This window comes from Manis javanica, chromosome 13, assembly GCF_040802235.1.
Source record: "Manis javanica isolate MJ-LG chromosome 13, MJ_LKY, whole genome shotgun sequence".
Lineage (NCBI taxonomy): Eukaryota > Metazoa > Chordata > Mammalia > Pholidota > Manidae > Manis > Manis javanica.
The window spans coordinates 4,447,122-4,474,881 of NC_133168.1; the positions used below are offsets into that span (position 1 = coordinate 4,447,122).

General features: G+C 37.7%; 1 protein-coding gene across 3 annotated transcripts in view; it reads left to right on the forward strand.

Moving 5' to 3' along the window:
* Positions 1-12,916: 12,916 nt before the first annotated feature.
* Positions 12,917-27,760, forward strand: part of HACE1 (HECT domain and ankyrin repeat containing E3 ubiquitin protein ligase 1) — a 96,263-nt gene continuing 81,419 nt past the window's right edge. The window contains exons 1-5 of one of the 3 annotated variants that reach the window (XR_012124705.1): positions 12,917-13,233; positions 19,140-19,194; positions 20,202-20,291; positions 21,043-21,147; positions 26,292-26,367. Coding sequence is in view for 2 of the 3 variants with exons in the window: in XM_073220855.1 (XP_073076956.1) it covers positions 13,158-13,233; positions 19,140-19,194; positions 20,202-20,291; positions 21,043-21,147; positions 26,292-26,367 (402 nt within the window). In the remaining variant the exon portion in view is untranslated. The remainder of the gene's footprint in view (positions 13,234-19,139; positions 19,195-20,201; positions 20,292-21,042; positions 21,148-26,291; positions 26,368-27,760) is intronic. The other 2 variants (XM_073220855.1, XM_073220856.1) reach the window with 2 other exon arrangements.

Here is a 27,760-nt window from a genome sequence, read left to right on the forward strand (position 1 = left end):
TGTGGCCCCCAAACACCTAACAATATTTGCTATCTTTACAGAAAAACTTTGCTGACCTCTATTTTAGGAGTTGGCTCAAAGCCCCTAATCACAGCTTCTGCAGAAGAAAAATCATTATGGACCAGGGCCGGCCTTTGATATTCCTAGATATTAAGCAAGACCAGACTATGATTTAAGGAGAAGGATGGTTTCCTGTGTATTTCTGACCAGAGAATGAGTCTCCTACCCAGGAAGATATTCTATAAACCAACAAAACACAAACTTGGAAAAAGTACATGATGCATTGAAGATGTTTGAGGACATCCACATAGTCGCATACAAAATCTACCCGAAAAGGCCGATGAAGATACTAACATTATTGCCAGATGACATTGGCATCCATGATGATTTTGCCAGTGATGCAACCAAATGAAGTGGGCATATGGTCCTCCGCTACCTTTGTGTATTTACTTGCTAAATACTTGACTTCTATACACAGTTTCTTCCCACTAAGTTAGCAGCATTGACAATCTCTGAGAAAGTAGCCTCTGATGTTAAAAGTCTTACCGACTGTACTCTTGATTTGTTTCTTCCAGTAAGATGGTCCTTTATTTAAAATATTTAAAAATAGAGTTCTAAGGATTATCTTCTTATCTTTAAGCAAAAGATGTTTTCTTCCTAAATAGAAAAAACTTTTCTCTGTATACTATGCTTGTCTGTTTCTCCCACGTGTGTTGACATCCCTTTAGATATTTTGGATAAAATTAAAGCAGAAGTTCTTCTCAACTTATATGCACACACACACACACACACACACACACACACACACACACACACACACGTGGTTTTCTTCCTCAAGGAGGTCCATATAAAGTCTCTTTTTGTCTTGAGAGGTAAAAAATGTTAAACTGAAATATCTGAGATGAGGATGGGAATGTTCATGTCAATACTCATCAGTTTTCTCTTCCCCAACTGCTTCACTCCTCTTTTCATTCAGGTTAAAACTAATAAGTAAAACTCAAATGCTATATATAAGAGAATTTTTTTTTTGAAAAAAAGTAACTTATGATATCAACATTTTTTTGCAATGATAAGGTGGGTCATCTGCATGCGCACCATACTAGATTTCATGGGAATTTCCTGACAGAGGGCCTCAACAGGGCTGAGAAGCTGTGCATTCATTCTGTTTTCTTCTCTGGGTTAATGCAAAAGAATTGGTTGTAAATTAAGGTATTTGCTTCCAAATGTCAAGATTATAAGGCCTCCAGAGGGCCTAGGTCACAAGTGTAATCAGTAACATCCGTTCCATCCTGTCATGCCTGGGAGCAGTGCAGATCTGCTAGCTTTTTTCTACCCACCATCGGATTATTGCTTAAAAACTTCTCACCATTATTGGCATGCCCTGAGTGCTTATGGATTTGGATCAACTTGAATTGAATTGAATTCACCCTTATTCTAGTTGCACTCTTTTGAATCTGCCTGCGGGCTTCTATACTTGAAAGTACTGTTTCTAGTCCTCAAGTCTGAATGCCTTCCCCTTCCTATTTTATTCAGCCTTAGCTTGTACCCCAATCCTTCCTCTTGTCCTCAGATTTAGCTTTTCTTCTCCCTGAATGTGATTCCTAGGTATCTGTCTTTGGATTTTAAGCCCTTTACCATGCCTCCGCCTGGGCTCTGTGGATGCTGAATTGACTTCTGCAGTTGGCATCGGAACCGCTCTGTGCCTTCACTACGGCCGCTCCCGATATACAGTAACACGTGTCTTTCTGTAGGAGCAAACTGTGTACAGTAGGGGTATTAAGGGAGATGAAGGCTCTGAATCACTGTCCATGGTTCTGAATCACCGTTGCTCCAACACCACGTGGTTACACCCCATTCACCGTGCTCCCCAGCCTAATTGGGTCTTGTCCACTCAGTTCTGCTTTGCCATAGATTGAACAAGAACACTATATTAAGTTGCAAACCACCTCCTTGAGGATCCTACGTGGAGGTACCAAAACAGTGAAGTGGGCTTGCGTCTGTCTCCTGAGTTTACTTTCATTTGACATTTGCTGCTTAAAACCAAAGACCATGGCTTAAAAGAAAATGTGAAATGTGGATACAACTTTTTAATGATTTTCCCAAATTCTTTTCTTTTCTGATCCCCTCTGTTTTACTTAACTGTTAGCTGTCTTCCAATGCATGCTGATAGCTTTATAGTCATAATTATCATGTTAGTTCTTTGCACAGGATTTTTATATTTTTTAATTGTCACAAAGACAGAGAAATTCTTCGGGGAGTTAGAGTTTAATCAAATTTGCCCCAGATAGTTGTGAAATTCGGATATAGAACCATGTTATTAATGGAAGATGATTTTAAAAGTTAATTACACTTGTTTGGAATGATGAATGGATCAGAACCCAGATATTCATAAAATATCTTCTTTTCCTTTAGATAAAGATGATTACAAAGAGGAACAAGTTATATGAGTAGAGAAGCAAAGTTTTCATTTTACGCATGCAAGTTTAGCCATTATTGGATAATTATTGAAGCTGGATTATGGATACTTGGGGTTCCTTATATATATTCTCTTTACTTTTGTTTGTGTTTGGATAACCCATAACAAAAAGTTTTAAATGTTTTAAATAATTGGGGAAAAAAGACTTATGAATAAAATTATACTGCGTGATGTAGTAAATTACCAATTACATATTAAAATTACCTCTAGACTATGTTATGTAAAACATTCTTGTAGTATAATTGTGTCATATTAACAGAGCTTTAAAGGGCATGGGAAATTCCATGTAAACTGGGTCAAATCCTGCTTTACCAATTCACAAGTGTGTTTGTTTTTTTAACCGGAAAAATTAGTACTTAATAAAATTTGGGATATTTTTGGTCAAAACTTAAAAAAATACAGAGACATGTAAAGTATAAATTGCTGCATATGACCTTGACTTTTCTTCTCCTAATATAATGTTCCTTCATTATGACACCATTATTATCAGGTATTATTCTTGTAGGCTTTTAAAAAATGAATTAATATTGATATGTAAACTTATAAATATATAATTCTATTATACATATATGTTATATTGTATTAAGTTTTTCTAGCAATATTGTTTTTTAAACTTAATTGAATTTGAGAGATAGTCATCAAATAGGAATATACTCTTTTATTTAAAATACATATTTCATCTTAGGACTTAATCTGTTGTCTCATTATGCTAATGAAAATCTTCAGAGCTTTCCTGGTGTAGAAAACAAAATAAAAGATGGAATTTCAAAGACAAAAGAAAATATTGTCTGCCTACTATTACCACAGTCCATGTAGTTTGACAATCTGTTAACCTGGAGCTGTGAAACACCTGGCAGTAGTGATGTGGAAACAGTTCTTCAGTTTTCCTGATGCCACAGTACTGAACCACAACTAGACTTCCAGTCATGGTGGATTCTGCTCCTGTCCTGTAATTACAGCTTTACATGTGGAGTTTGACACCTCTTTTCTGGGTCATCCATGTGCTCATGGCTGCCTGTCAGTTGTTCTGTTCTATTGAGCAAACACTCATTACAATAACAGCATCTAATCACTGGTAGGGACATAAATAATCATCTGATTTGGTAAACAAGGGTAATAGCATGAAGCTATCCCATATACTGACATGTCAGTGTCTTTTTTTTACATTAAAAAGTGTGTTCAATTCTTTTTAAGTGCTATACAATCTTATATTGGTTTCAAGTATGCAACACAGTGATTCAACAGTTACTCATGTTACTAAATCCTCGCTCCCACTAGTACAGCTACTACCTGTCAACGTAGGAAGACGTTACAGAATCACTGGCTATATTCTCCATGCTGCATTACTATCCCTGTGACCAACCTACATTATGATTGAGAATTTTTGTGCCCCTTTATCCCCCTTGCTACTACCCACTCCCCCATGGTGACCACCAGTCACTTCTCAGTGTCTGTAAGTCTACTGCTGTATTTTTTTATTCTGTTTTGTTTTTGTATTTATATTCCACAAATAAGTGAAATCATACAGTATTTGTCTTTTTCCACCTGGCTTCCTTCACTGAGCATAATACCCTGTAGATCCATCCATATTGTTGCAAATGGAAGGATTTCTTTTCTTTTTATGGCTGAATAATATTCCATTGTGTATATGTACAACCTCTTCTTTATCCATTCATCTAGTGATGTACATTTTCATTGCCTCCATATCTTGGCTATTGTAAATAATGTGGCAATAAACATAGGGGTGCATGTATCTTTTAAATCAGGATTTTGTTTTTTTTTGGTAAATTCCTAAAAATGGAATTACTGGGTCAAATGGTGTTTCTATTTTTAGTTTTTGGAAGAACCTCCATACTGCTTACCACAGTGGATGTACCAATTGACATTCCCACCAAGAGTTTAAGAGGGTTCCCTTTTCTCCACATCCTCAACCAACACTTGTATTTCTTGTCTTTTGGATAGTGGCCTTTCTTACTGGTGTGGGGTAATATCTCATTATGGTTTTGATTTGCATTTCCCTGATGATTAGCGATGTGGAGCATCTTTTCATGTGCCTGTTGGCATCTGTGTGACTCTTTGGAAAAATGTCTCTTCAGGTCTTCCGCCCATTTCTTAATCAGGTTATTTGTTTTTTTGGTGTTGAGGCATATGAACTCTTTATATGTTTTTGATGTAACACCTTATTGGATAAATCATTTATGAATATATTCTCCCTGTAGGATGACTTTTTGTTCTGCTGATGGTGTCTTTTGCTATACAGAAGCTTTTTGGTTTGATGTGGTCCCACTTGTTCATTTTTTATTTTGTTTCCCTTGCCTGAGGAGATGTGTCCAGGAAAATATTGTTCATATTTATGTTCAAGAGATTTTTGCATGTGTTTTCTTCTTAGACTTTTATAGTTTCATCTCTTATATTCAGGTCTTTGACCCACTTTGAGTTTACTATTGTGTATGGAATTAAACAATAGTCCAGTTTCATTCTCCTGCATGTAGTTGTTGAATTTTCCCAACACCAGTTGTTGAAGAGGCTGTCTTTTCTCCATTATATATTCATAGCTCCTTTATCATATATTAATTAACCATAGATGTGTGGGTTTATATCTGGGTTCTCTATTCTGTTCCATTGACCTATGGGCCTGTTCTTGTGCTAGCACCATATTGTTTTGATTACTGTAGCTTTGTAGTATAGCTTGAAGTCAGGGAGAATAATTCTTCCAGGTTTGTTCTTTCTCAGGATTGCTTTGGCTCTTTGTAGTCTTTGTGGTCCCATACAAATTTTAGTACTATTTGTTCCAGTTCATTGAAAAATGCTTTTGGAATTTTTGGGATTGCATTAAATCTATAAATTGCTTTGGGCAGAATAGTCATTTTGACAATTTAATTCTTCCTGTCCATGAGCACAGGATAGATTTCCACTTATTTGTGTCTTCTTTAATTTCTCTCATGAGTAGCTTATAGTTTTCTTTCACTTCCTTGGTTAGGCTTATTCTTATGTATTTTATTCTTTTTGATGCAATTGTAAATGGAATTGTTTTCCTGATTTCTCTTTCTGCTAGTTCATTGTTGTTATATAGCAATGCAACAGACTTGTATGTATTAATTTTGTATCCTGCAACTTTGCTGAATCCAATTATTAGTTATAATAGTTTTTTGGTAGAGTCTTTAGGGTTTTCTATGTGTAAGGTGTCATCTGCAAATAGTGACAGTTTAACATATTCCTTACCAATATGGATGCCTTTTATCTCTTTGTGCTGTCTGACTGCTATGGCTAGGACTTCTAGTACTATGTTGAATAAGAGTGGTGAGACTGGACATCCTTGTCTTGTTCTTGATCTTAGAGGAAAAGCTTTAAGCTTTTTGTGATTGAGTATCATGTGATATCATCATACTAGTGTAACACAATGATTGATCTGTTCAGATTTTCTGTTTCTTCCTGGGTTAATCTTGGAAGGTTGTATTTTTCTAGGAAGTTGTTCATTTATTCTAGGTTGTTCAATTTATTGGCATAGTTTTTCATAGAATTCTCTAATAATATTTCATATGTCTGTGGTATCTGTTGTGACTATTCCTTTTCTGTTTCTTATTTTGTTTATTTGTGTACACTATCTTTTTTTCTTAATATGCCTGCCTAGGGGTCTGCCTAGGAGTCTATTTTATTTATCTTCTCAAAGAACAAGTTCCTGGTTTCATTTATTTTTTCTATTGTTTTATTCATCTCTATATTATTTATTTCTGCTCTGATATTTATTATGTCACTCCCACTAACTTTAGGTTGCCTTTGTTCTTCTTTTTCTAGTCTCCTTAATTGTGAATTTATACTGTTTATTTGGGATTGCTCTTGTTTCTTGAGGTAGGCCTGTACTGCTATGTACTCCCTGTTAGAACAGCCTTTGCAGCATCCCACAAATATTAGACTGTTGTATTTTTGTTTTCATTTGTCTCCATGTATTGCTTGATTTCTGTTTTAATTTGGTCATTGATTCATTGGTTTAATAGAAGCATTTTGTTTAGCCTCCATGTATTTGTGGGCCTTTTTGTTTCCTTCTGTAATTTATTTCTAGTTTCATACCATTGTGGTCTGAAAAGCTGCTTGATACAATCTTTTTGAATTTATGGAGGTTCTTTTTTGACCTAGTATGTGCTCTATTCTGGAGAATGTTCCATGTATACTTGAGAAAAATGTATCCTGCTGCTTTTGGGTGGAGTGTTCTTTAGATATCGGTTAAATCCATCTGGTCAAATGTATTGCTCAGTGCCTCTGCTTCCTTGTTTTTCTGTCTGGTTGATCTGTTGATGTGAATGGTTTGCTAAAGTCTCCTAAAATGAATGTGTTGTAATATATTTCCCCCTTTAATTCTGTTAGTATTCATTTTACTTATTTAGGTGCTCCTATGTTGGATGCATAGATATTCGTAATGGTTATATTCTCTTGTTAGACTGACCCCTCTATCATTTTGTAATGTTGTTCTTTGACGCTTGTTAGTTTCTTTGTTTTGAAATATATTTTGTCTGATATAAGTACTGCCACTCCTGCTTTTTTCTCCCTATTGTTTGCATGAAATATCTTCTTCTGTCCCTTCAGTTTTAGTCTGTGTATGCCTTTGCTTCTGAAATGAGTCTCCCACAGGCTTCAGATAGATGGGTCTTGTTTCTGTACCCATTCTGCCACTCTATGTCTTCTGATTGGTGCATTCAGTCCATTTACATTTAAGGTAATTGTTGATTGGAGTGTACTTACTGCCATTTTATTGTTTTCTGTTTCTTTTTATAGCTCCTCTGTGTTTCTTTCTCTCTTATACTCTTTTCTTGTTATTTGATGATTTTCTTTAGTGTTGTGGTTGGATTTCTGTTTTAATTTTTTGTGGATCTATTATAGGCTTTAGGTTTGTGGTTACCAGAGGTTCAAGGATAGCTTCCTGACTACATAACAGTGTATATAAGTTGCTGATTGCTCTGTTTGAAACACAGTCTAAAGGTACTTCTTTTTTGTTGTTCTTCCTCCTCTGCATTTTATTAGATATCACAGTCTGCACTTTTTATATATCCCTTGACTGATTTTGTGTATAGTTGATTTTGCTTCTTTTGTTTTGTTTTAATTTTGTACTTTCTTGGTAATTTATTGGTATACTACCTTTACTGTGGGTTTAATTTCACTAGTGCAAGCTATTTAACCGTAGTAACATTTCCATCTACAGCAGTCCCTTTAACATATCCTGTAATGCTGGTTTAGTTGTTATACATTCTTTGAGGCTTCATTTATCTGGAAATTGTTTAATCCCTGCTTCTGTTTTGAATGAAAATCTTTCTGGGTTAGAGGATTCTTAGTGGAAGGTCCTTCTGTTTCAATACATTAAATATTTCACGCCACTCCCTTCTGGCCTATAAAGTTTCTGCTGAGAAGTCTGTTGATAGCCTGATGGGGTTTCCCTTATAGGTAATCTTTTTCTCTCTCTGGCTGCTTTCAATACTCTCTCATTAGCCTTAATCTTTGCTGTTTTAATTATTGTACATCTTGGTGTTGTCTTCCTGGGGTTCCTTTTGTTAGGGGCTCTCTGTACTTTCATGACCTGAATATCTATTTCCTTCCCCAGACTGGGGAAGTTTTCAACAATTATTTCCTCAAAGAGACTTTCTATCCATTTGTCTCTCTCTTCTCCTTCTGGTACCCCTATTAGGCAAATATTGCTTCATTTGGGTTGGGCACACAGCCCTCTTATCATCCTTTCACTCCTAGAGATCCTTCTTTCTTTCTGTTTCTCAGCTTCATTGTGTTCCTGTGCTCCTTCAGTCACCTCCCCAGTTGGGCTGAACAGGGCCAAGAGAGCTGGGAGAGCCTCCCCACGCCTGCTAGGAAATAAACTCTGCCACTGCTGGGCTGAGCAGACCGGAGTGCCAGCACTGTGCAGGGGAATGCTTCTGGGCTGAACCTCCAAGTGAGAGGGATGGGACATCTGAGACTCCAAAGAGTGCCTAACCTGTTGAGCTGAGGAAGGGTTATGGAGGTATCATCCATCTGCATTTCTCCTGTAGTGAAAGCGCAGTCCAACCCTTGCCCCTCTGGCACTCCTCCCACTACTGGCAAGTCTCTCAAATTGCTTCCTCTGCTTTGGGGCTCAGTGGGACTTTTGGAGTGTGCTTGTCTTCTATAAGCAGCTAGAGTCTCAGCCTCCCACTGTGCCCCAACTGTTCCTGATGTCCAGCCGCACTAATCACCACAACCCAGTGAATGTAGACTCGTATTCTCAGAGCAGCTCTCTAGGGCCAGGCATGGAGAGTTCCTAGGTGCCTATCCCCTGCTGGCTCCATTCCTCTTCCTCCTGCCGGTGGGCTGGGATTGCGGAAGGACTTGGGTCCCACTTGACTGTGGCTCTGCCACTTTACCCTTTTCTGTGTGGTCCTCTCTTCTCCCCCAGGTATAGGTGGTCTGTACTACAGTCTCAGGTTGTTTTCAGGTTTAGTTGTATTTTCTGCAGTTGCTTCCTTAGTGTGTTTGTGGGAGGAGGTTTCTACCTTGCCTTCCTACTCCACCATTTTTTTTCTGGAAATCCTCGACAATACAGTTTTAAAAAAAATCAGTGAACTGCCTTCAACAGAATTAATCTTAAAAAATAATAGTCAATTTTCAGTCTTCTTACTCTTAATTCTCAGAAGTACTTTAAGCACTTCACTTGGCTTTTGGTCTGTCGACTCTTGCTGACTGCTCCTTCTGAGACTGCTTTGGTAGATCTATCTATGTTTTCCTCTCTGTAAATGTTGGATGGCTTGTTACCTCAAATTTCTCAGTCTGCAGTCATTCCCTAAGGGCTCTCATCCAGTTCTGTGGTTTTATTACACTCTAATGTTGATGAAACATGCAATGTAAATATAAAGAAATGAAATATACCTAGCCCTACTCCTTTCCTCAATGCCGGAATCATATACCCAGCCTTCTACTTGACATTTCCCATCAGATGTGTACTAAGCATCTCAAATTTAAAGGACCCTTGATTGTTCCTTGCTTCAACCAGCTCCTCCTCCAGTGTCCTCCAAATCGATAAATGACAACTCCAGTCACCCAGAAACTTGGGTAAAAATCCTTAGGCTCTAAATCTTGGACTATTGACTTCTGTCTATCTCTTGAACCCTTCATCCTATCCACCAGAAAATTCTCAAAAACCATCATATCTCACCACCTTCATTAAAATAATCTTGGTTCAAGCCACCACCATCCCTCTATTGAATCGTTGCAACAGCCTCCTAAGGGACCTCGTAGCTTGCACTCTTGGACTCCTATACTTTGCTCTCCATGCCGTAGCCAGGCAAATATTTTTAAAATATACTTTAGATTACATCATGCCATTGGTTAAAACCATTTGGTGGTTCATCCAAACCATGGTCTACCCACCCCAGTACCCCTTTGAACTTCTTTACTAGCACTTTTTCTGGAGCCCACTGAATTGTAATCACACTGGGCTTTGTGCTTTTCTTCAAATACCCCAAGCTCTTCTCCAGTTCAAAAATACAGTTCATGACTTTTATACTTGTGGTTCCTTCTACATTTTTTCTGTAGTACTTTAAATGGCTAGTATTATATTATTTAATTTTATTTTCATATTTTAAGTTTTCTCTACTAGAAACCCATGAGGGATAAACCCTGGGGAATAGGGATATCATCTGTCTTGTTTACTGTTATATCCACAATATCTAGAATGGTGCCTGGAACAAACAAAACAGGCACACAATAAATTATTTGTTCAGTGAATTAAAATGTGCATGTCTTAACCTGTTTTCTGCCATGCTTTTCACCTCTCCCCCCATCTCTACCACAGCTATCATGTGTTATTCTCTTATATACAGGGACAGAACTTATATTTATCAGTATTTCTGATAAATAAATCTGCATTTGTTTCCCCTGTTGAACACGTGATGAAGTACGGATTTGGAGAAATAAAGAAGTGTCAGAGGAGGAAAGGCTATTCTTTTAGCCTTACAGTTGATCCTGTCTTCCCAAAATGTTTGAAGTTATAATAAAACCAATTATAAAAAGCTGTTCAGAATGGAGTAGCTACTACAGTAGCTATTCTACAATTGTAATAGAGTAGCTATAATCGAATAGTGCCAACTTATGGGCACTTTCCTGAGCATCATTGTAAAAAGCACATGGCCATGTGAGAATCAGAGTCTTTCCCACCTTCAATGCTTCAGGGAACTAGTCTTTCCAGAAATGAGGTAGCTGAGACCTTGTAATTCTTCTAACAGGAAGCCCTTCCACGCATCACTGGGTCTGAGCACAAGAGTGCTGATGGTGCCCCCAACACACACCACCACCACTCAGGGATCCTGTCCAAAGCATCTACTTCCCTTTTCATCTGCCTTCTGCCCCCATCCCCACCAAAACTTTCTCCACAGTGACTCCAGAAGTAGGGCTGGATCTATTGTGTTGGAATTCAGAGAAAGAAAGATGAAGATTCTGTATAGACTATTTAAGAAGATGAAAAGAAATACTCCTCTCCAATTGAACTAGTGCTCAGCTAAGGAACTGCATTAAGCATCAAAGATATTCCACATTCTACTTCTAAATCTATACACTTGTATTCTCAGGTATCCATATTTTAGGTAATTGTGCAAACAGATAGATCCAATTATCTTGTTTTTCTGCCCAGATTTCCATATGAAGCCATGCCCTGCCTTTGTGAATGTGTAGGCATACCGAGTTATAGATGTAATATGAAGAACTAGTGCCCAAATGTTTAAACATAGGGGTTAAACTGGAATTGTGGGATTTAGTAGGAAGCAGGTTGGGGCACAGAAGTCAATGGTTAATTAGGTACAGCTGAAGTTAAATAAGGACTTTGGAGCTGTGATATGTGTCCAGGTAAAATAAAGCTGTAAGCTCAAGTTATCCTGTTTCTGTTGGTAACATGAAATCTGCCACCTCCAAGTCTCAGAATGGGGGGTGACCAGGTATTCTTGACCCTGTCTCAAATGGCCAATTTGGGCCAAGGGAGTGGTGGGGAGGTGGCTTCCACAGTGACTATTGTGGAAGGTAGAGGGGACAGTAGTTTCTGTTAGATCAGTTCAGTTTTCCTTTTCACTAAAATCAACCAGTGCTGAGATATTCTATTAATCAAGAATTCCTGGAGGTGTGGTAGCGCTAAAAATGAAGAAGAATTCAGGAGATAAATGCAAGCAAGGAAGGACAAACAAAAGGAGAAAAAAAATTTTTTTTAAACAGAACATTTGGAAGAATGGATATCAAGGATGTACCAAATAACGATGTTATTTCCCAGAAACAGATTTTCAGAGTTGAGTATATAAGTCCACATCCTCTGTAACGGTACATTATTTTGCATCTCTCTGGCTCCTACCTTTCAGGAACTGCACTTCTCCATGAACGTGGCTCCTCAGAGAGTAGCCAGTTCAGATAGCTTGCCCCTGCAGGCTGGTCCAAGAATGAGCCATCAACAAAAGCTGCAAGATATTCTCATTCATTGTAGGAATAGTTTCGCCTCTTTGAAGGAGAAGCTGAGAAAGTCTAAGCTTTTTGTTTCTCTCTTCAGCAGCATCTTGTCCCTGGTTACATCCAAGAAGAGAAAATTCCTCCCTTAAGTTTTTATTGTCAGGGGTGTTAGCCAGGCTCAGATTTACCAGGACTGGATTAATTCTTTGATGTTTCAGGTGCTTAAATTTCTGTTTTTATTCTGGTTTGTGCTTAACTTTTGCCTATTAGAGTTGACAAATACGATCTTAACCACTGATTTCTTTCTAATTAATTTCTTCCACACTTTGTTGGTATTGTTAAGTATTCTGGCAGCTCACCAAGCCAAAGCCTTCGGGCTTCCCATAGGGCTCTGTCGTCACCTTAACACTGCAACATTGTATCAAATAAATTAAAATTTTCTTTCAGGCTGTTATCTCCCATATCTTTTCCAGAGTTTCAACTTTCAAAGTCAGGTAGTAGGTATAGCTATACAAGGCACCAAACGGAGTGGTGTTCTTGCCCTCCAGAAGTCACCCAGCCGGGGAGACAAATAAACTATGGTTAAGTTTCTTGCAGTGGAGGAAAAGTGTAGTTTGCATTTGTTTGACTTTATTCTCCTTCAAACTTGACATATGAAAATATAATATTTCAATAGTTCATGTATCTGGAAAACAAGTGTATCAAAACCGGGAAGGTGATGATGATGGATTTACGAACCATTGTGCAAAATGCCCAATCTGCTATATAGGGGTGTGATAGTATTGAAGGAAGCTGCTCCCACACCACCGTGGAGGACAGGAGGAGGGGGCGTGGGGACACCCGAGAAATCTCTCCAGGGACGTGGGGGCACGCCCACTCTTGTCATCGCTTCCGGTACACACCGCCCTACGCCCGGCATGTGCACGGCGGGGCCCGGAGCCCGGGGCGCCCCCGGCGTGGCTCCGCCCCCTGCGCACGGCTCGGCCGGCTAGGAACTACGACTCCCAGAAGGCCGCGCGAGCCCGGGGGAAGCGGCGGCGGCGGCAGGAAGGGCGCGAGCGCGGGCCGCGGGTGCCTCTCCGTGGTCGGCGCGGCGGCCCCAGGACGGAGGGCGCGGCCCGGAGCGCCTCCCGTAGCCCCCGGACCCTGGCCGGGGCGTGTCGCCGACGGCCCGCGCGGGATGTAGGGCGCTGGGCGCGGAGGCCGCGAACGCGGCGGGGCGAGCGCAGGCGGCTGGCCGAGGATGGAGAGGGCGATGGAGCAGCTCAACCGCCTGACGCGCTCGCTGCGCCGCGCGCGCACCGTGGAGCTGCCGGACGGTGAGCGGGACCCGGGGGCGGCGGGGCCGCGGGGAGCACTGTGCGGAAGCTGGGGAGACGCCCGCGTTCACCTTCCTGGGCTGGAAGGGGCCGGGCCGCGGCCCCCGTGGGCCCGGGCAGTGCGGTCCTGCTGCTGGAAGAAGCAGGACAGCCGAACATCTCTCCGACAACCGATGGGCGAAGGGGTAGAAATGCAGCCGGACGGCGGAGGCCCGGGCTCAGAAAACGGCGCCGTTGTGGGTCATTTTACAGTCGTGCCTGCTGGGAATAGAGATGTTCCCCCCGAATAGTGTTGTTATTTCCTGGAAGCTGCGGGGGTGCGGGGCCGTGTTAAGCAGGCTCTCCTTTTTGAAAATGCAGAACACTATTGTATTTTGACCTTAAACAGATCACTGAAAGGGTGTCAGATGCCAAACACGTACCCTTAAGGTATTGCGTGTGTGCACACGCGCTGTTGCACATGCACGCGTGCCTTCATTCTTCATGTACTCGTCAGACGCGGGTGGGGGCCGGGAGGCTCGTACCGCGAGGGAGGCGGCTCGATCCTGTCCAGGCATCTGGTTCCCTGGGCCCGGGCTCCTTCAGGGCAGGGGAAGCCCGGGCGGGCCGAGGGGTGGGAAGCACAGCCCTCTCTTTGCAGCCTCGGCGGGCAGACGTTTGAGTAGCAGAGGGACTTAGCGCTGCCTCTCAGAGGCTTTGGCTTTTATGTGCCCAACGCAGAGACGGTCAGGGGTTACAGCTACTGAACTTTTTTTAATGCAATGTATTAATTTATGTTCATTCTTTTTAAAACTTGGAATCGCTGCGGGAAAGGTGATTTGTACGTTAGGGAAAGAGACCTTGGGAGAGAATCATCACAGAAATGTGGGTCTGGGGGCTTTGGGGATAATTTCCTTGAAAATTTTTTTATGTGGTCTCTCCTTATGATTCAGAATAGGGATGGTTTGCTAGTACTTTGCTCGTATGAAGTAACCGACTGAAAATAATGCCGATTTTAAACTACACTTCCCACCTTGAACTTCTGTTTCCACCTTCCACCTTTGAGTCCATTTCTTAAGTGCTGCACTCATTTTTCACAAATTAGTGGGACAGGCTGATGATGAAGATTGCACAGTTTCATTGACAACTTGTATTGCTTAGTTTATACCCCATTTTCTTTTACACAAATGTGATTTAGTAGACTTTGATGTTGTTTCTTGGTTTTAAAAGTAGTATGTTTTCATTGTAGATAAATTTTGAAAACGGAGAAAACTAAAAGATCTGTCACTCCACACTCCAGTAGTAAACAATGTCAGCATTTTATTTCCTTCCATTATTATTTCTTTATGAAATTAAGATCTTACTGCGTATAGTCTTTTCTTTTGCTTTTGAAAATATACCACATTTTTTATATCTTTAAATATGCTTAATGACTTGATAGGATTTCATAGGAAACATGTAAGAAATATTGACTCTAAGTTTTGTTTTCATTATAGATTTTATGATCTATAAAGCTTTGCACTTTCATTTAAAGTCAGTTTGCTTCTGTCAGATATTTCCTTAGGATTAATAAGTAGAAGATTACAGACCTAGTTATATAAACATTTTTGAGGCTCTGAATATCAACCTATCAATTTACTCTTTGGAAAGTTCCACTAACAGGCTGAGAGATATTGGACATTTGAGTAATTAGAAATAAAGCTTTTTTCCCATGTTGCTAGGCAGAAGTAACATCTTGCTTACATTTATTTTTCTTTGATTATAATGAGTCTCCTCAACTTATTCCTTTAATTTGTTTTTGTCCTTAATTTCTGATGAATCTTTGAAATCTCAGAGATTGGCTCTTTCAAGTATATGTGTGTGTGTATGTGTGAGTATGTGTGTGTGTGTATACATAGATACATGTTTTTTAATTTTTTTAATTATAAAAATTAAGATTTTTGTGCATACATTTTAAGGGCTGAACAGAAGTGCTGAGGTCTCTAAATTTAGAAAATAATCAGATATGTATTTTGCCTTGTTAGAATTCAGTGATTAATAATTATGCATCTAATTGGAACAAATTATTAACTTTGGAAAGTTTTCAATCAGCTTTCACTCTAAAATTACCTTTGTTGCATAGGAGTAAACTACAGATACTGGTTTGCTGAGTTGGATATTTGTAGGACACACTTATGTTTCCTTGGGATGATGAAAACTTGAGTATTACCACCAGGAAATGGTGTGCAGATTGTTGAGTCATTGCATGCAGGGCTGACATAGGAATATTTTTGTGAAAAAGAAACCAAAGGGAAAGAAATTACATTAGGGATATGGATTCTCAGTGGACTTTAAAAAGTTGGCTTTTACTGGTCACTTGTATAGAAAAAACAGTCTTAAATTACTGCATTTACAGTGAATGTAGTTTATTAAAATGATAGAACTTGAGCCCATCTTAGCATATGTTTGAATGATAGTTAGGATGGTCAGTTTTTAAAAGATAATGATTTGAGGAGTGATTGTATGTAATATGAATCCAAGCTCCCTGTTCCTCAAGATTTTCTTTTTAGTTGAGTCCTGAAACTGATCAGTTAATAAAAAAGCCAACATAACTAATAAAGTGAGAGGTTAAACTTTTCTTATCATCCTGAGAACTTTAATTATATACCTAGTCCTCAAGGTGTCTTCATGAGGTTGGTGTAACTGACTATAAATTTTATTTAGTTCTTTTTTAGTGTAGTTTTACCTGGATAGTCTCCTTGTTGCACCATTGTAGTTTTATCTTCATACCGGTTGGTGTATGTGACCTATATATATAATTTACAAGGTTTGATGTGACTTAAAAAATAAGATCTACATCTAAATTTTACCTAAACAAACACCCCATAAATAAAACCCACGGAACCTGATAATGCTCACTCACGCTCACTTAAAACTATGTACCATTTTGATTTATAAATGGAAATTCACAAACAAGGGTGTTTCCTGTTTATGACTTTGTTTATTGTGGAGGCACTTAATTGAAATTTTTCCGGTTTAGAATTTCAGATTCTTACTGGGGTGTGGGTTGTATGAGAGAGAAGGAATGTTGCCGTGCCCCGGGAGGCCTAGTGCAGTGCGTTTCGGCTCCTGACGGTGACTCACTGGTAGTAAGGGAGAACAATTTATAGTGGTCGTAGTCAGGGCTTTAAAAAAATGAAATAGAAAAGAACAAATTATAGTGTATTGCACATATTAGGAATAGGTACTGTGGATCTTTTGGGCGCTACATATAATGTATAGTGAGTGCCCTGTAAGATTTTTATCGCGTGGGCTCTGAAATGAGCCAGGTTTGAATTCCAGCTTTGCCACTAAATGTCACCATCACACAGCTTGTTACATAACCTATTGCTTCCATTTTCTCATGTGTAAAATGGAGATAATAAAAGTACCTACTTCATAAGGTGGTTGTGAAGATCGAAGAGATGACATGCAAAAGTGTTCAGAACAGTGCCTTCAAGATAATGGTTTAAAACATGTTGGCTGTTTTTAACAGGATTCTTTGGTATTATTTTTACAGTGAAAGAGTTTTTGCCTCTGAGTACTGATCTTGAGAATGATGACTAGGACTAAATTTGCTTTTCATGTGTATACTCACAGATAGTAAAACTGAACAAAAACGAAAAAATGGTGTTAACTTTTTTCCTTCTCTCTAAATATTCAGTGTGTATTTCTAAGTAGTATCACTTGCCAATATTGGAGCCAACACAATTAACAAGTTTTTATTATCATCAGATATCCAGTCCATATTCAGTTTTCCCCTCTCAAAAATATCCTCTTACAGTTGATTTGTTTGAATCAGTATACAAAGTCCACACATTACATTTGGTTGATTCATCTCTTAAGACTCTTTTAATGATAGCAATTCCCCCTCGTTTGTCTTTTTCCTTTAACTTTTTCTAAAGTTATTTTAGACTTCCAGAGAAGTTGCACAAATAGTACAAGGTTCCCATGAGCCCTTCACCCAGCTTCCCCTAGTGTCCAGTACAGTTAGCAAAGCTAAGGAGTTGACACCGCTGTAAGACTGTTAATTGCATTACAAACTACTAGAGTTTCATGAGTTTTCCCACTAGTGTGAGACATTTTCTATTTCACACACATTGAATTTGGTCGTCATGTTTCCTTAGCCTCCCCCAAATGGATAATTCTTCAGTCTTTCCTTATCTTTGTTAATGACCTTGAGACTTTTTTATTTTTTAAACATGGATATACAAAATCCCTGTTTGGAGAAAACTAGCCACAGGATAGACGAAGGAACTGGCTGATGGAAACTCAGTGAGGGGTCTGGCTGGTCTGAGGGGTGTAGGGCTTCCTGCGGGCTGAGCCCCCACTGGCTGTTGCAGACCAAGGACCCGACCTGTACGTCGGAGCAGCAGGCTTGGAGGCTGGAGGCAGAATGGTTAGTACATTTCCTAACAACCCGCCAGGATGCTTTCCTCAGACAGGGCTTGAGACTTTTTAAGAGGCTTGATCAGGTATTTTGTGGAATTCCCCTTGATTTGGGTTTGGCTGATGTTTTCTCATGATTGGATTAAAGTTCTGCATTTTTGGTAAGGATACTACAAAAGTGATGTGCCCTTCTCTGAGGATCCTGTCGGGCTGGCTGTGTGACACGGCTATGTATTATAATTTCTGGTGATGTTATCCTTTATCAGTTGGTTAAAGTGGTGGCTTCTGGGTTCTCCACTGTAAATTTGCTGTTTTTCCTTTGTAATTGATCAATATTTTGGGAGGATTCCTTGATATTATGCGAAAACCCATTTTTCTTCAATATACAATTCATTGATTTTAGCATCGATACCAACTTTGTAAAGAGCTTAATGGGACTTGTCAGGGTTACTTTTCTGTAAATCACTTGTTAAAAAACATAAACCTCCAAAATGCATTGAACTTAGAAATGACCATTAGTAATATAGTTGACCCTTGAACAACAGGGTTTGAACTGCACAGTTCTATTTGCACCTGGATTTTTTTCAATAAATATACTAGAAAATTTTTTTGGAGATTTGTGACAATTTGAAAAAACATTTTCTTTTCTCCAGCTTACTTTATGGTAACAATACAGTGTCTAATATATATAACATACAAAATATGTGTTAATTGACTGTTTTATGCTTTTGTTAGGCTTTCTGGTCAACAGTAAGGCTAATAGTTTAAAGTTTTAAAGTTTTGGTGGAGCCAAAAGTTATATGTGGATTTTTGACTGCAGTGGGGCTCAGTGCCTCCTGACCCCTGTGTTAGTTAAGGGTCAGCTATATATACAAATACACTTAAACACTACCTGTAATTCACTGAAGTGTGTATGGCAGTGTATGTATATATAGGTGTTTTTGGCTTTTACCCTTTATTTTTGGATCACTTTTTTGTGCATTTATTCTATAAAAGATGTAAATGAAAATGTGAATAGTGTTTAGTAATAAGTAAAAGTAAAACCTTAATGCTGTTTCATAACAGCTTCTAAAATAATTTCTTTTGATATAATATTGGCAGGAAGCAAATACTACGTATACTTAATACTTTAAAATTATTTTAGCATACTGGTCTGTAACACACGTGTATACCTGAAATTTGCCGAAACTGTATTAAGTATGGTAAGACATGAAGCTGATAAACACCTCTTTGGAATTAAAAGAAATTTCATTTGTTACAGCCACATTTTAAAGGCTGAACAGAAGTGCTAATTTTCCCTTCAAATCCAGAAGTTAAGCGTTTTTGTGATGATTCACAGAATATGCAGAGTTCTGCATTATTGCAAATTTTGCAATACTTCCGGTATTCTGCACAATCCTTAACCTTCCTCCCCCTCCTCTGACTTCTTACGTGCAATTAAGAAAACTCCAAAATAGTCTTAATTATCACCCTTTGGAAAAAATACATAAATTAATTATTTTTCTTCTCTTTTTACTCAGATAATGAAACTGCTGTTTATACATTAATGCCAATGGTTATGGCTGATCAACACAGGTGAGTGCCTATTTTACAAATTTATATTTTTTGAGAAATACACATTAACATAAATAATTGTGTACACGCACACACACACACACACACACACACACACACACACACACACACACACATACACACACACACGCAGAAACACAAAGTTTGAACATATATGCTGTCCTGAGGCAAGCTATATAACTTCTGTTATAATTTTCTCGCTGTGAAATAAGAAACAGGATTATCCAAGATTCCTATCAGCTGTAAAATTCTGTGGCAAAGATGTCTAAATGTACAGACAGATACTAAGCAAGTGTTGGTTGGTCACTGACAGTGGAAAAACATTGTGATGGTTTCTGTTAGTGGTCGCTACTGGCATTTATAACAAAAAATCAGGGCTAGTGGACAGCGTTTTTCCCTAATGTTCTACTATTTTGATGTTCTTTTCATTGATGTACTATTGACACTCTTTACATGTATAAGATACAATTATCTGCGATGAGGTGTTTATCCTTATAGAAGTGGGTACTTTGGTATAAAGAGAAGAAAGTGAAGAGGAACTATATTCTGAAACAGGTTTAAAAAATAAATGATTTTTTTGCTTTAAACTTCCAGCCTCATTTAATTAGAACATGTTTTTGTTTGATTTGTCTTATTGGCCAAAATTAGGCCAGATACAGCTCAGCTTTCTGTAGGGGAAGCAGCCAGCCCTGCTCTCTGCTTGTTAAAAATCTAGGGGAAGCCGAAGCAGCTCAGGTGTCCTGAGGGCAGGTGACAGAGTCAGAGCAGCACACGGGGAAACCCTCAGCACCAGTGTATAGGTCAGGGCAGTTGGTTCTAGAAGACTCGCTCTGGCTGCCATGCCGCACCGAGAGAACAGTGTCTTGGTTTTCTGTTGATGTGGGACAGAACCTTTTGAATAATTGGTAAGAGTAACTAAAGAATTATTAACTTGAGTTACGTTTTTAAAAACTGTCGATCTAACCTTTTTTTTTTTTAGACATGCTGACTGTTTTCTTTTGGTGTAGGTCTGTTTCTGAACTACTATCAAATTCAAAGTTTGATGTCAATTATGCATTTGGACGTGTGAAGAGAAGCTTGCTTCATATTGCAGCAAAGTAAGACTAAAGATGTTTGGGATTCGTCTCTGATCTGGAGTAACGATCAGTAAGCTTTGAATCAGTGTCACCCCGCAGTGGTTACAGAGAGAGCTGAGACCAGACGGCTGAGAGGTCCTTGGTTTAGGGCATAGTGTGCGACGCTTGCTTGCTTTCTCTAAGCTGTCAACCTTGGGACTGGACGCATACGTGTTTTCTTTGCTTGTCCTACACCAGATCAGAGTGGGTTAGGCATGGGGATTATCTTTCCTGGATGTACTTAATAGATTATATTCACTAAAATTTTCCTTTTATTCTACTAATATGGGATTTCATATGCTAACTGCACATGAAGTCATTGGCTTTATGTATTTTACTTAGACATGAGAATGATTTTTATTCATGATCTTCCAATGTTTAATCAGTTAATTAGTTGATATCCAGCCTCTTTCAGGATTTCGGTAGGCGTGTTACAATTCATTTTTCATAATAAATTTGGTTTCTGGGAGCCAAAATGTTGAGAGTTCTGTATGGTTTCTTTTATGTACTAATATTTTATCTTGCTTTATTTGAACTTCTCAAATACTTCATGGCTTTCAAAGTAGAATGTGTCATTTTGAAATTTACTATTTGTGAGAGAAGCTAAATTAAATTGTAGATTTATATGGACCTCCAAAATAATGTGTTTAATAGAGGTTTGTTTTTTTAATTAGGTTATGTCAGCTGTGGCTGTTTGTTGAATGTATCTGAATAGTTTCTAATACCGTTTTAGTTGTGGATCGGTGGAATGCTTGGTTCTGCTGTTAAAAAGAGGAGCGAATCCTAACTATCAGGATATTTCAGGCTGCACACCCCTTCACCTGGCAGCTAGAAATGGGTAAATATTTTGTTTCCTTGTTGTATTCTCAGTTATGACTTACAGTGTTCAGGGTACTTTATACTTGATTTGGTGTTTTTTTTTTTTTTTTTTTACCCTTGGTTAAGAGGGTCTTGGGTCATTAATGTTTAACTGTTAAGTAACTATCATATTTCATAATTTATTAAATTGTTTGCTGATATTTTTGTTCTTGAAAATATATTTATTGAAATTTATTTTTACTTGTATTATAATGACATTTTATTTTCTGAAAATAATAATTTCCATCTCTTTATTTGCTATCCATTTTCCTGCTCATCTTTTGCCACTTCTCATTACATGGCTTGTTTTCCAAATCGCTTGCTTAATTTTATTGGAATTAAAGGCAGAGTAAATGTACTCAGTTTATTTGTAATTGTTGGTTAGAATGAGCTTTAGAGTAAGCTTTCCAGGTAATGGTAGCTTGGTCCTTTCAGTGCCAGAACTATTTTTTATCTTAATTATGACAAAAAAGTTTCCTAAATAAATAATGTGCCTACTAGCCCTCCTTTTAGATTTATTTGTTAATTTTTTTCCCTTTATAAAAGTAATATTTCCAAAATGTGATTCTATTTTTTCCTTTTCCCAGTAAATCTGATCATTATTATGAACAGCGTTATGTTATTGTGTCTATTTTAAACCTACACCTTTTATGGGTTTCTCTCTCCTTTTCTGTTAGGAATTTCAGATTCCACATCTTTGTGGCTGCCTCTACCAGTATTTTGCACTTCATAAAATTCTGTTGGACTTAGAAACCCAACCAAAATGGCTGGAATTATGTTTAAAATAAAATAAGTAGTTTTTGATTCAGCACTTGAGGAACTGATTTTTGTTAACATTTTTTTGAATACTATGAAACTTCTCTATGAATGTATATTATGTATCTTTTCTCTTGATTGCTCTTGAAAATATTTTTGTTTCCTGTTTTGAACTGGGATTCTAGGTAGTTGAGGTAACTGCCTAAATGAGACGGATATAGGGCTAAAATTGTCCACTTCTTGAATCTGAGGTCGAATCTTTACACGACCTCATTTCAGGATTAAAGTGGAAACAAGGAGACAAGAAGCACTGTGATGTCTGGGCTGGACAGGGTGAGGCGTCGCCGTTTGACCCTGTCCGGTCTGTCCCATTTCCTGATTCAGCACGTGCTCCTGTTTAGTTGTCCATTGTTCTGATAGGTGACAACATGCTGATTAAACAACTGTTTTTATAATTGGCCACATTAGGTAAGTTCGTAGGGTGTTACATCCAGGGTCATGGAGTGCATCATTCATTTTGTTGCAGAATTGGTCCCAGGCCTAGACACATTATCCCAAGTGTTGGTAGGATAGTGGCAAAGCTCTTTGAAAAAGTTACGTATAGAAAAACAAACGCTGTGAATGAAAGGACAGATTGGTGCAGAGCAGGCAGGGATGAAGTGCTGTGTTTGTCGTAGGAGACTCAGTCATTTAGGAGACTATGACTTTTTCCCCCAGCTTTGTTGAGGTCTAATTGATAAATAAAATGATTAGATACTTAAAGTGTATAACACGATGATCTGATACACTTAACGCATTGTGAAAGGATGCTGACCATTTAAACATAGCCTTCACCATCACCTCACAAATCTATTCATTTATTTTGGTGGGAACATATAAGTTGGAGACGGTTGTATGTAAAGATGGAGAAATTATGACAGATAATACATGATTCATGTGGCCAGGCGGTGAGGAGACAAGGATCAAGAAGAGTTCATGACCCTGACATAGTGTCTAATCTGGATTCTATTTCTATAACGATTACTTTTGATATTCAATACTTAACTGTTGTTTTGGTTTTTAGTATTGAATGGGTGCCTTATGCAAATATAGAGGTGCTCAGTAAATGTTTGCTGAGTGACTTGAGTCCTTATATTTCGTATAGCTTCTGATGTTTTCAGAAATACCTTATTACTATAATTTGTAATAAGTCATGGGAGTTCTGCCCCTTTAGCTGCATCACCTCTTCTTGGATTAGATTTTTGTTTTGTTCCTCATGCATCATTGTCAGATGGGTAGAATATTTCTCATCGCCTGCATTTGCTTCTCTCTTCACCCTTCAGTGCCGGGTGCACTCGTGCTGTATTCTCCTTTCCAGTAGAGCACCCGTTACGTTGCCACACAGTACTTGGAAGGCTGATCCCTGTGTTGTCTGTGTTGCGCTAGGCTTCCTGTAATTGTTGCACTGTCTGGCCAGGAAAATAATTGCTTCCTGTCAAGGAGGATCTAGCTTGGCTCTTGATTGAGAATGTTAGAAGGGATGGCTTCAAAATTATTATGTATCCTTATATTGCATGTGGTCAGATTTTAAACATGGCTTTTTATTTTGGGGGCTAGATGGTAAGCTCAGAAAGGGCAGCGTCTGTGTGATAGCTAATATTTTAGCTCCAGGTCTTAGCAAAATAGGTGCTCGCTTAGGTTGTTTTGACTTACTCAGGTTCTCGGTATACTGATAATGATCGTTGAGTAGGAAAAAGAGGATGTATTTCTCTCATACTGTCCTATACCTTTTGCAGCTAGTTTTTTGGGGGTTAGGGGGAAGCATTACGGATTGCTGCTCTTCTTCGTCAACTCCTGCCCTAAACACTTCTTTGTTACTATTTCCCTCGCTCATATCCACTTTAGCAGTTACGGCAGTGGGCCAATGGTCTATGACAGGCTTATGAATAGATTTTAGAAATCTAGTAGTATGGGTACAGACGCACACATTTTAAATAATGTAATCATTTTAACAGGACCATCTGGTCTATTGTCTCATGATTCTTGAAGATTTATTTCCTAAGGTTTTCATACAGTGTGTTAGATGAGGGAACTTTGTAGATGTTTCAACTTGCAAGTTTACTCAGAGCTTTATTTTCTTCCATTTCTTTGATCATAATGATAATTTTAAATGACATTTAACATCATTTCAGTATAAAAATCAAAACAAGAAAACGAATTTGTTCTTTTAAAAGGTTTATTCAGACAATAAAAGCTTTAACTATTGACTTATAGGATTGAATAATTAATCAGTTAATGAAGTTTTATTCAGAGCACCTTGCTATGCTTAATATTGAGTTGATTAGAGATAATGATATAATCCATAGTATGAAGAAATTTATTATCTCATTGAGTAAACAGTAATATTACACATATATGCTCTGTGTCCTATATACTGTATATATATCATATGCTTTATATATGCAGTATACTTGTGTATATATTAATACTGTACATACATACCATATATACTCTATTATATAACATACTTTCCATAATAAACTAGTATATACACATTATGTTTTTCATGTTTATATACATATATGTTAAATATATGTGTATATAATTAGTCAACTGTATCATAAACTTCATGCCTTGGATTATATCATATTTCCTTAATCAGTTCAGTACTGAGCATAGTCAAGTGTGTGTGTGTATATATATTTAGTATATTATATATAGTGTGTGTATATATCACCACCAGTTTACAAAGCATGACTTTTTTGATTATTTAATGAAGTGGAAATTGAAATGAAGTGACTAGGAGTGGATCAAGCCAAGAGGAAACATTGTGAAGGAAATGAAATGGGTAGGCAGTTCAAAAGTGGGCAAAGGACTTGAACAGACGTTTCCCCAAAGAAGATACACAAATGGCCGGCAAGAGCCTGCTACGATGCTCAATATCACTAATCATGAAGGAACTGCAAATCAAAACTACAGTGAGATACCAGTTCATACTCATGAGTATGGCAAAAAAAACAGAAAATATGGGGAAGCTGTTATTGGAGCCATTGTGCACTGTTGGTAGGAGTGTAAAATGGTACAGATGCTCTGAAAAACAATTTGGCAGCTTCTCAGAATAACTGAAAATAGAATTACTGTAGGATCCAGTGGTCCCACTTTTGCATATATAACCAGTAAAATTAAAAACAGGATCTTGAAGAAATACTTATATGCTCGTGTTCATAGCAGCATTATTCACCGTGGCTAAAATGAAGGCAACCTAAATGTCTGTTGATGGATGAATGGAAAGCAAAATATGGTCTATTAGTTAGCCTTGAAAAGGAAGGAAATTCTGACATGACATGTGCTGTAACATGGATGAACATTATACTGACATGGTGGACATTATACTGAGTGAAATAAACCAGTCACAAACAAACGAACACTATATTAGTCCACTTTTGTGAGGGACTTGGATAAAGCCAGATTGTAGAGACAGAAAGTAAAATGTTGGTTCCCAGGGGCTGGCGGGAAAGGGAATGTGGAGGTACTATTTAATGGGTGTAGAGTTTCGCATTTTCAAGATGAGAAGAGTTCTTGAGGTGGACCGTGGTGGTGGCTGCACACCAGTGTGCAAAAACTTAATACCACTGAACTGTGCACTTGAAAATGGTTAAGATGAATTATAGGTGTATTTTACCATCATAAAAATAACTGAAAACAATGTAGTGGGTAGGGGCCTGCATAGATGTGCATTTTATTAATTTGGTTTTTTTTATGTGTCTTAAGTTTTTATAACATCTTAGTATTAACTTTTATTATTTTAAAAATACAGGTTTTTTAATTGAAATATAGTTGGTACACAATATTATATTGGTTTCAGATGTACAACATGGTGACTCTAATTATATACATTATGAAATGTTCACCACAATAAGTGTATTCTTTGTTACCATACCAAGATATTACAATATTATTAGTCATATTCTCCGTGTTGTTTAACTTATAAGTATTTTGTAATCAGGAATGTAGGATACGCCATTGAAACATCATTTGCTATATCCGTTCCCCTTCCATTAGACTTACATTGTGTTTGTTATATTTCTAATGAAGATTACTATTCCAAATATTCAGTCAACTCTAGAACTTTCTCAGCAGTTTGAATGATGAATTTGTCCTAATGGCATGAAAACCTCATTGTCCCTTTTCTCTATCCTGTTATCTTTGAGTCATAGAAACAATTATTTATTTTTTTCAAGTGTTACAGTGTTTATTTAAATATTGCAGATGTAGATTGATACGTGACATCCACTAATGTTGAGTGTAGTTAATATTTTCAGTAAAATAATCATCATTTGTTTATTTTTCTAATACCAGTTGTCTGTGATTGTCTCTTTTTCTTTTCAGGCAGAAGAAATGCATGAGTAAATTATTAGAATACAGTGCTGATGTCAACATTTGTAATAATGAAGGCCTTACAGCAGTAAGTACTAAGAATTTTATTTGAGTTTTAAAATCCTTTTTAGAAAATAACGTTGAAGAGAGAATGCAGTCCAAGTGTTTCTGCAAGTTACTTCTTGGCAGTTAAGAAGTTCTTTTTGTAGATACCGTGGGGTTTTCTGTGTAGACAATCATGTCATCTGCAAATAGAGATTGTTTTATCATTTCCTTTCCAATCTGTATGTCTTTTATTTCTGTTTTTTTGCCTCTTGCAGCTTTAAATTTTTAAAAGTTTTCTAAGTACTTGTTATTAATGCATTATCAAAACTTTCCCTGAGCTTTGTAAATATTCTCATAATATGTACTCAGTACCTTTCATCTTCGTGATTAATTTTGAAGGGATCTCGTATGGAGACAACATTCTTTCTAAGCTGGATTGGTTGGTTTCTATGTCTGCTTTATAGCTGTTGTTTGGAATGTCTCTCACAGCCTTCTGGATTATCCTTTTGCCTTTCTCTTGTTTTGGGTTCTTTGTTATGTAAGTTCCGTGTCTGTCTTTCCTGATAACTATTCTGTCACTTTGCTGGAGCACATATTCCAGTTTTTAACTGAGAAAGGGTACATGGCAGGTAAATTGGCTGATACTTTTCATAACAGAATGTTATTTGAGTCTTTGACTCTAATTATGATACTGACATTTTAGTTCACAGTAAAATTCTAGGCTGTACATCATTTTCCCTTAGAATTGTTAAATCATTGCTTTGTTGTCTCCTAGCTTTCAGTTTTGAGGTTGGTGCAATTTTGATTCTTGGTTCTTTTTATGAATCCTCTCTCTAGAAACTTTTAGAATCTACTTTGTCCTTATAGTTCTAAATTTTTAAGGTTATATGTCTTGGTTTGGATTAATTTTACCCACTTGGCTGGGTAATAACTGAGGCTTTGTTAGCCTGGAGGTTCATGTAATATGAACCCATGAGAAATTTTCATATATTATTTCTTTGATGATTTCACTCTGTTTTCCATGTTCTCTCTTATTTTTGAATTCCAGCGATTTGAACATTGGACTTCTTGGGCTAGTCTTTTAATTTTATTACCTTTTCTCTGTTTTTCCATTTCTTTGTCTTTTTCTGCATTTGGGGAGCTTTCTTCAGTATTATCTTCTAAATCCTCTTTTGAGTTTGCATTGTCTCCATCATACTATTTCTAAGAGGTTTTTTTTGCATGTTTTTATTGGTTTGTTTTGCATTGTCCCTTTAAAAATAATGTCCTGTTCTTGTTTCAAGGATGCAGTCAGTATGTTGCCTCTGAGAGTATTAAATACAGTTTTTTCTTCTGAAGTTTTTCTTAAATATTCATGGTTCCTGTCTCTTTTTGTGCTCTTTTTGTCTTATATGTATGTATTTTTTGGCTTTGCACAAACTATTTTATTGGATATC